This window comes from Papio anubis, chromosome 3, assembly GCF_008728515.1.
Source record: "Papio anubis isolate 15944 chromosome 3, Panubis1.0, whole genome shotgun sequence".
In the NCBI taxonomy this organism is placed as follows: domain Eukaryota; kingdom Metazoa; phylum Chordata; class Mammalia; order Primates; family Cercopithecidae; genus Papio; species Papio anubis.
This window is the reverse complement of record NC_044978.1, coordinates 34,016,659-34,026,426: the sequence shown is the minus strand read 5'-3', so window position 1 is coordinate 34,026,426 and position 9,768 is coordinate 34,016,659. Positions and strand designations below refer to the sequence as shown.

The 9,768-nt window shown below is 33.3% G+C and overlaps 1 protein-coding gene across 3 annotated transcripts in view; it reads right to left on the bottom strand.

Moving 5' to 3' along the window:
• Positions 1 to 231: 231 nt before the first annotated feature.
• The window catches only part of MAP9 (microtubule associated protein 9), a 30,635-nt gene continuing 21,098 nt past the window's right edge, over positions 232 to 9,768 (bottom strand). For 2 of the 3 annotated variants that reach the window (XR_004182634.1, XR_004182633.1), the window contains exons 10-13: positions 9,185 to 9,274; positions 6,955 to 7,383; positions 6,641 to 6,773; positions 232 to 614 (exon numbers count right to left, since the gene is read on the bottom strand). Coding sequence is in view for 1 of the 3 variants with exons in the window: in XM_009207750.3 (XP_009206014.2) it covers positions 492 to 614; positions 6,641 to 6,773; positions 6,955 to 7,100; positions 7,222 to 7,383; positions 9,185 to 9,274 (654 nt within the window). In the remaining 2 variants the exon portion in view is untranslated. The remainder of the gene's footprint in view (positions 615 to 6,640; positions 6,774 to 6,954; positions 7,384 to 9,184; positions 9,275 to 9,768) is intronic. The other variant, XM_009207750.3, reaches the window with a different exon arrangement.

Here is a 9,768-nt window from a genome sequence, read left to right as displayed (position 1 = left end):
CTGCCTCAACTGATCAAAATTCTAACTTGCACAGTACAAATGCAACTGCTTTGAGCTAAACATCAGTTTCAGAAGGAATAATATATGTGCACTTCCCAGCGACCATTCATTTAAAAACCTGAATCTAGATTCACAATCATCCACAAATGGAATAATTTCTATTACTGAAATTAAATATACTTAACACACAGAGCTTAATGAAAAAGATCATGAATCACTCCACTGTAAGAATTATCAGGACATGATAAAACTTTATGTATCTTAATGGTAAAAACAATCTGATTATTAGATCTTCATTTGAGGCAGTTTATCTACAGTTCAAAAAAATGCTTTCACTGATTACATTCCAAAGTATCTCTCTCATTGTCAGCAGGAGTGTCTAGCATTTAATTAAAATATATTCCTCTAACTATAAATAATTGAATGTTCTTAAATCTATGGCAAATATTGGCAAACCGATAAACAACTAAATAATGTAAGAACTAGAATTATCAAAACACTTTTGTGAACACAGTTCTGCTTGGAGGGCTCCACGGAGGAAGTGCCTCACTTTCAAGAAAGGAATGACGTTTCTTCTGTTTTCGTTCAATTCTTTCTTGCCTTTCCTTATTTTCCTAAAAAGAAAATAGAACACTATACATTTATGTACATATATGAATATTATTTTCAAATCAGGTTGCTTGCTGAAGAAAATAATCCATTATAGGATATTTATATATCACTTCCTAGTTTAACAGATCATAAAGAAATAACAGGTAGGGCCGGGCATGGTGGCTCACACCAGTAATCCCAGCACTTTAGGAGACTGAGGTGGGTGGATCGTTTGAGCCTGGGAGTTCGAGACCAGCCTGGGAAACATGGTGAAACATCATCTCTACAAAACAATACAAAAATTAGCCAGGTGTGGTGGCACACACCTATAGTCTCAGCTACTTAGGAGGCTAAGGTGGGAAGACTGCTTGAGCCAGGGAGGTGGAGGTTGCAGTGAGCTAAGATCGCACCACTGCACTCCAGCCTGGGCAACAGAGTGAGACTCTGTCTCAAGAAAAACAAACAAAAAATGGAAACAAGAAAAAAAACAGCCAGGAAACATTGCCAATTTGTAAGTATATCAACAGGTATTAATATCACTTAATATTTTAAACTATAAAAGTGAGAACATTAAAAAAGAATTGTATAAAATAGAAAAACAGACCTACTATTGTAACTCAAAGATAATAACTATTATAAGTTGGTGATGACTTTGTGAGAACAAATTCTCAGAAGTAAATTTACTAGGTGCAAAGTTTTAATATGTCATGACAGTATGAGATACTTCAAATTTTTTACAAATAGTTAAAAAATCTGCCTCATGTTTCTTTATTATTGAACTTGAGCACATTTTCAAACATTTCTTTAGCCCTTTTGTAAATTTTCTGCTCAATTATTTGGCCATTTAAATGTATGGTATCAGTGCCTTTAATTTTTAGCAATTTGTGTACTTTCATATAAAAAATATTAATGTTATCTTTGCATCAAACATTTTGCCTACCTTTGTGAGTCATTTTTGATCATTACACAATGTATACGTAGATGGAAACATCACACTATATCCCATAAATATGTACACTTTTTATGTGTCAATTGCAAATAAAAAATTTTTTTAAAATCCCAACACACAGATATTGTCTCTGTCCCCCAGGCAACTTTCAAAATGGACAGAAACAAACAAGAAAATAAACAACGGATAATTCCAAGTTGTGTCAATTTCTAGGAAACGTGTTTTGAAACTATGAGAAGGAACAGAAAAGAGTATTTACTTTTAACAAAAAATGGGCTCAGGGAAAGTCCCTTTGAAGTGTGAAATGATGGATAAGATAAGCCATTCGTGATAAATATTGGGGAAGAGCTTTGCAAGCAAAGCAAACAGTAGTAGTGAGGGCTCTGAGAGTGGGAAAAAAATTTGTGATGTGGGAGGAAACCAAAAAGATCTACTGCGACTAAGGCTTGCCAAAAGGCAGGAGACAAGAAATGGAAATGGGGCACAAGGTGAGAAAGAGATGGATGAGGACTAAGATCATATGGGCCTTGGCAGGCCGTGGTAACATGCAGAACTTAGGTAAAACAATTCAACGAATGACACAGAAGCCAGGCAGAGAAGTGAGGAGAACATCAGGGGAGCATGACAGCCAAAGGAAGTGACAGCTGTAGGAGGAAGAAATCAACAGTGTAGAATGCTGAGATATTCTGAAACAGGACAGAAACACACAATAGACCGTATAGATGCAAACCTGTAACTTTCAAAGTGTGATTTTGGTGTAGTGATGAGGACAAAGACAAAACTGAAGTGGGAAGTGAATGAAAAGGATATGAGGAACTAAGGAAGTATAAGCAAAACTTTCTAGATGTTTCACTATAAAGAAAAGCAGACAAAAGTGGGCCTATAGACAGAGGGAAATGCAGAGTTCAAAGAGTGTATTTTTCTTGAAGATTATATATCCTGGAACATGACGGGAACAATTGAGAACAGTAGAAAGAATGATGATTCACAGAAGTGGAATGGTAAATTTATATTTTATTGCTTGATAGGGATAGTCCTACTTCATATTATTCTCAAAATATTATCTCCCATATTTTTATTCTACAGATGAATTTGAGAATCATTTCATTTCCCTGCACGTCCTCCCGTCAAAGAAGTAACTGAGTATCTGCATATTAGTATGAAATCTAAATATTTATCTAGGTATACTTGAAATATTAGCAGGATCTGGTCTTTCCATCTTACAACTTGGATTGTCTATTTCTTTATGTCTCTGCTAACACTATAAGGTTTGGTGGTTTCTTCATCGTGGTATTTTTCTCATATTCCTCAAGGAGCAGGAAAACCCTTAGTGAAACCTGCCTCTGTAGGTTGATGGCTTGGGAGGAGAGGCATTATGGAAAATGATTAGGTATGTATGCATCTTTTCATCAGTATATATATAAGTGCCACAAGCATAATATGGCAATACAGCACAAGGTTTCCATTCACATATAACAAAGTTAAGTGGGAGGTTTGTTTTCTTCTCAATCTTAACATCCATATCCTCGTTCCATGTCATAAGAATGTTTGCATGTTTGTTTGCTTGCTATTTCTATTAAGGCAAAGAGGGAACTTCCTTTCAGAATTTTAATTGTGAAAACCAAAGCTGTCATTAGATCATCTTCAATCATTTTAATATTTTAGAGAGAGGCAGACCATCTAGCTAGGCGGAAGAAAAGCAGTGACCAGACTGTGTCCACAGAGATTGACTGAATAAACCTCTTTTTCTAATTCCACTTAACATGGGGGGACAGTAACTTGAAATATGCTTCATCTTACTAGCGGGAGCTATAAAGTCAGGGTAGCTAATAGACAATTATATTAACTGTAATATCAATTCACAAGAATCAATAGTTACCTTCATAGTAATTAAAAGAACCTTGTTAAAAAGTCCTTCTGACATTCACCTGTGGAAAACTGAGCTTTTTGCTCATTTTCTTACTAAAGGTAATGATGAATTAAGCTGGGAATTGGCAAGAAAAATATTTTAGTCTTACCTGATCTTTGGCTATAACTTTCCCCTAAAACAACTATGCACCAAATGCTTACTGTGCAAACTAGTTTGTATATAAAAAGCTTGAGATGTTATTTTACATGAAAATTGAAGTCATTAGACTTCGATATAGGGACAATTTTTCTATTCTATCTGCAAACAAATTTCAATAAGAATTTGGTAAGAAGCAGAATGGATCTGTAACATTGTGTGTTTATAGGTGTACTATATTTGCAGACATTTTACTAGATATCATGTTATTTTGTCTTTGGTCTTTAAGGAATTCTTGTTCTTCAGAGGACTGATGAGAATGACAATGTAATTAAGTACTATAATTAAAAATAGTGTACCTAGCCGGGCGCGGTGGCTCAAGCCTGTAATCCCAGCACTTTGGGAGGCCGGAGGCAGTAGGATCACAAGGTCAGGAGATGGAGACCATCCACAGACTAGCCTGGAAGAAACCCGTCTCTACTAAAAATACAAAACTGGCAGGTGGCGGAAGCCTGTAGTCCCAGCTACTCCTGGAGGCTGAGGCAGGAGAATGGCGTGAACCGGGAGGGCAGTGAGCTGAGAATCCGGCCACTGCACTCAACCACCAAGGCGTGGCCGAGACTCCGTCTCAAAAAAAAAAAAAAAAAAAAAAAAAAATAGTGTACCTAAATGTGACTTATTAAAGAGCGAATTCTATTTCATTTTTTCGTAATATAAAATTAAAATGGAGAGAAACTGAAACATTTACATTTAATTTCCTAATTGATTCCAGGATCGGTATATATATATGTATATGTATATATATATATATATGTAACCAACTATATATATGTTTTTTTGAGATGGAGTCTGGCTCTGTCACCAGGCTGGAGACCAGCAATGGCAGATCTCCACTACCTTCCGCCTCCAGGCCTCGCCATTCTCCTGCCTCAACCTCGACTGGCGCCCGCTCATGTCAATTTTGTATTTTGGTAAGGCCGAGGGTTTCACCCGTGTTCAGGATGGTCTCGATCCCCTGACCTCTCCGCGTCTCGGCTCAAAAGTGCTGGTATGACTTATTTCCTCTTCTTAATATAGAATTGGACTTTAAAATGTTTTTTGGAACATAGCTTTTGTTTAAAAGTTTGGCAAAGTAATCAAGAAACACTACCTTTTTCATTCAAAATTGAACCAATTTTGATTACCTTATTATTATGTCTCTGCACATAATTAGCATATGCCTATAGCAGTACTAAAGTCAACACACAGAGGAAATCCTGTTGGCTTTTGTTACAGTGCATTAAATTACTTCAGAGAGAGCTGACATCTTTATAACATCATTATAAGTGTGTTTCTATGCAAGGGCAATTCTGATCCATTTTCTCAAGTCTTCATTTGTGTTGTTCAGGAGAGTTCTACAATTTTCTTTATGTTGGTCTGGCATGTTTCTTAAGTATATTATTGTTTTATCTTTTTATCCTATCTTTAAATAGCTCATTTTTAAATGATGTCTGATGTGCCTTTCTAACTGCTGTAGATTCTTAAGTTTATAGGAAAAAAATAAACAAGACTGGTCAAAAAGACTGTGAAAGAGGAACTATAAAGGGAGATGAATCCAAGCAGATATTTAGAAATATCAAGTCTAATAATGAAGTGTGGCACTGGAATCACAAGACTGACCAATGGAACAGAAAGTTAAGAAACAGACCTGAAAATATGAGAAGGTATCATATAATAAAAGCAGCACCTCAAATCAATGGGTAAAAATGGGCTACTTTATAAAGGATACATTTGGAAAAACTAAAGTTAAAATCATATTTCCCACCATTATCAGGGTAAATTCTAAGTAGAATAAATATTAAAACATTAAGGTATTAAAGTCACAAAGTTGTTAGAAGAAAAATAAGAGAATTTTGTTTAACCTCAAATTGTGGAGGTCTTTTCAACTATGCTTGAAAATCAATAGCCAAAAAAAAAAAAAAAAAAAGACTGATAAATTTGACACCTAAAATTTAAATTCTTCATGGCATAAAATACTATAAGGAAAGTTGGGAAACCAACAGTATGGTGGGGAAAAATATTTGAAACTCATATAAAAAAATGATAGGTTAATTTCCTTAGTACAAAACAAAAGGTTCTAGAAATCAGTAAGAAAAAAACCCAACAACCTAACGGAAAAGTGTACAAAGTCTATGAAATGACAATTTACAGAGAAAATAATAGATAAATGGCTTGTATACAAATGAAAAGATATTCGAGCTCAATTCTAATGAGAGAAATGCAAATCAAAAATAACCTAGATGATTTTTTTTAACTAGTCGATTGGTATGAGTTGTTTTAAAGTTTGATAAGAAACCTGACTGGATAGACTTCCAGTGCAAAAATGTTATACTTTTTGGTTGCTGAATCAAATGAATATGTTAATTATTCATATGAATGTGTTACCTACTTATGTATTTATTCATAATGTATTACTTATATAAAAATTGACAAAAATGCATATTTATATTGATATTCTAAAATGGAAAGTAACATTTTGCTTGACATCAACAAAAAGTAACTTTTATAAAGATTAAGTGAAATCAAATATATACATACATCTGGTTCAGCTAGCTATTGCTCCTCCTAAATCTCAAACCTGCTCTCTCATTAAAAACACCTAAATAAGAGATTCTTCTTGAGGTCATCAGAAATATCAAAAGAGAATAAAAGATGGACTAATTTTCTCACTATTAAATTCAGTGTTACTTTTTGTTATGACCAAGTTCCACCAAGTAGTAGCCCCGATAGTATACTTTTCTTCTTTCTATGATGTTAGATGTGAGAATCACAGCAAAGGAAGAATGGGCATCAATAGAAAATGGTAAATGTGGGGATGCAGGTAAGGAAGAAGACTTTAACAAGTTTTAAGCCTAGGTGTTTGAGCGAATAGTAGAAACATTAATAGAAATGACTAAATCAAAGAAAATATGCTATATGCAGGAGGAGAGCTTGAATTCAACAAAGCAGATTCCAGGTAGAAATGATCAGTAGGTCTGGCGCAAATAGAATTAGGGACAGAAAAGACATAAAAGGTAGATGAAAAAGACTCAAGCGCATTGACAAATAATACCTACCAGCCATTTTTCATATTCATCAATAGCTTGTTTATCTTTATCTTTTTTCTCAGCTCTTTTCAGTTCTTCCTTTCTTTTCTCATTTATTTTTTCTTTTTCCTTTTGCTTGAAAAAAGCTTCCTTTTTCTCATTCCTACAGAGGATGGTATACAACACTGGACAGTTAAAGGAAAACACATAATAAAGATTCCCTAGTACATCTTTGACAGTAACGAAATTGAAATGCATTAGTAAATTTCAAGTAAATAAATTTTATAAAATTCTGAAGTGTTATTAATTTAAAATATGTCAAAATATGTATGATTTGGGATTACCATTTCTCAACAGCAGTTAAATTATCTTTCTTTTTCTCAGCAACAGTTTCCTCCTCTTTCTGTTTCTTTGCTCTTTCATATTCTCTCTCCTTTCTATTTTTCTCTTTAAGATATTCCATCTTTTTCTCTTTCCATTTTTCAAAAGCCTGAAAAAGTTCAGAATAATTTTCTTACTATGAATATTTGAAAATAAATAAAAATACATTAATCATTAATTTGAATTTCAAATGTTTTAAAATAATTAAGATGTGCAAAGCTCCCGAATACCTGTAGTGCTTCTCCTTTTCTTGCAGCATTTTCTTCTTCAGTTTTCTTCTTGTTTTTTTCTTCAAGCCTCTTTTTGGCAGCTATTTTCTTTGCTTCCTTTTCTTTCATAGCCTTCCAGGCCTCAAATGACGCTAATGCTTCTTCTCTTTTAGCAGCTCTTTTCTACATTGGAAAAAAATAATAGAGTGATATACATATATACATATATATATAGAGAGAGAGACAAATATGGCTAGATATAAATATTAGACAAATATGGCTAGATATAAATATACACATATACATTTATCTGTAATCCTGATATTCATTGTACTTAGAAGTTAACTTTCAAAATAATTTATTTAAAATGGCTTAGATAAGTTAATTTACAAAGAATGTTATCTGAATTATTCACTGACTTTAAAATGTCCTTTTCTAAAAACATTTATCACATATTGACCTATTAATGAGAAAGATGTCAACTATTATTTTTGAAAGTGTACTAAACAAATTATGTCAAAATAAACTGTAATAGGCTAAGTGGTATAGTAAAATTTTCATAATAAAATATTTGAAAAAAATCAGTAAACTTATGGGCTTATCAACTAAGTTAGAGTAAGGCAAATTGGCCAAGTCATGCAGTAAGATGCAGATTTTTGGTTTAAATCTTAATTTTGAATAGTATCAAAACATAAAGTTCTTACTATACAAACGTATTCCAAATGTTGAAAGTATGTGCTCAACTGAAAAATAGGTTGGAGACTGTATAGCAAGTTATTATTTTATTTCCTTCAATCTAATCCCATAATATTCTATGTTTGCTTTATTGTTCAATATTAAATGACATAAAACCTTAATATTGGGGTAACATAATTTAGAAGTCAAAGTACTGTCTACCTCACAGAGCTGTGAAGATCAAATGAGAAGGGGTATGGCACTGACCACAGCAGCATACTGCTATGAACTTGGTTAACAGATAGACAGGCACGCCCCCTGGAGGGCGGCTCCCTTCGCTACTGATGCATTATCGTGCTGTTCACTTTGGAAAATATTTTTCTTCTAAATCTATTTTAATATTGAACAGCACACTGGAGTTTTTTTTTCAGAAGTTTGACTTTAAAATATAGGAAACAACTGAGCGTATTCTAAGCAGGAGTTAGAGGAAGCGACTCAGTACAGAAGAGAAAGGAACAAAAGTTCACCTCCAGTTGATGGGAAAGGATACAAAAATCAAGAGCTCAGGGAGGGGTTGGACTTGATAATTTGTACTAAACAAATTATATCAAAATAAATTGTAATAGGCTAAGTGGTATAGTAAAATTCAAGAGAGAAAAGAGGAAAACTGAAGGCTAGCTAGTGTCTAATGATCCTTTATCTTCTTATGCCTTTTTTTTTTTCTTTGAGACAGTCTCTGTCACCTAGGATGGAGTACAGTGGCACGATCTCAGCTAACTGCAACCTCCACCTCCTGGGTTCAAGTGATCCTCCCACCCCAGCCTCCCGAGTAGCTGGGATTACAGGTGCCCACCACCATGCCTGGCTAATTTTTGTATTTTTAGGAGAGATGGGGTTTCACCACATTGCCCAGGCTGGTGTTGAACTCCAGACCTCAAGGGATCCCGTCTGCCTCGGTCTCGCAAAGTGCTAGGATTACAGGTGTGAGCCACAGTGCCTGGCCTTCTTGGCTAAGTTCTAAATGAAGTCAACTTTTAAGAGTGAATTAGGTGCTCACAAACAATAATAACTTCATAATCAGCAGGAACAAAGCTATCCTATACATATACAAAATTAAAATCTGTTTTCATGTAAAACAGTTATATCAAACTAAAATCTATAAAGTAAAACAGAAATAAAACAAGAAATCAATTATTTAATATACAAGTTATTTTACCATTTAAAAAGCTGATTTAGAAAAGTTATATATTCAGGGATATTTCACCGAAATAAAAATCCAAAACATTTTTACTTCTATATGTCAGAATACCTGTTCATTTTGGATCCTTAAGTTTTCACTTTCAATTCTTTTTATTCTGTGCATTTCATGTAAATACACATTTTTCTTTTCTAACCACTCCTATGAGAACAAGAAAAAGGTTATATAATATTTAAAATTTCTTAAATGAATTAGAATTCTTTATATTAACATTTTCTCTGAAATTCACATGTACAATTTTCTAAAGTATACTATTCTACTTTAAAAAAGACAAAAAACGATCTTTTTTGGAATTGTGAATAAATTAATAAAATCTTTTTTCTATGTATGCCTAACAATATCTTAGGAAAGAAAAAATTTACTAACTTTTTGTTCATAATAACTCCTTTTGTTCATATAAACTTCAATAATAAAAAAATGAAAACATATAGACTTTACAATGTTTTGGCTTGTGTTATATTTCTATAAATTGTAATGGCATATTCTTTCCTTAAAAACAACTATGATTGGTTATGCAAAGTGTGGAAGCAAATAATTTAGTAAAATATCTATGGATTACTCATGTATTATAAGGAAAATCTTTCTCAATAAATTAAGTATTAAACCATAATTTCCTATCAGGATTGCTTTATTCT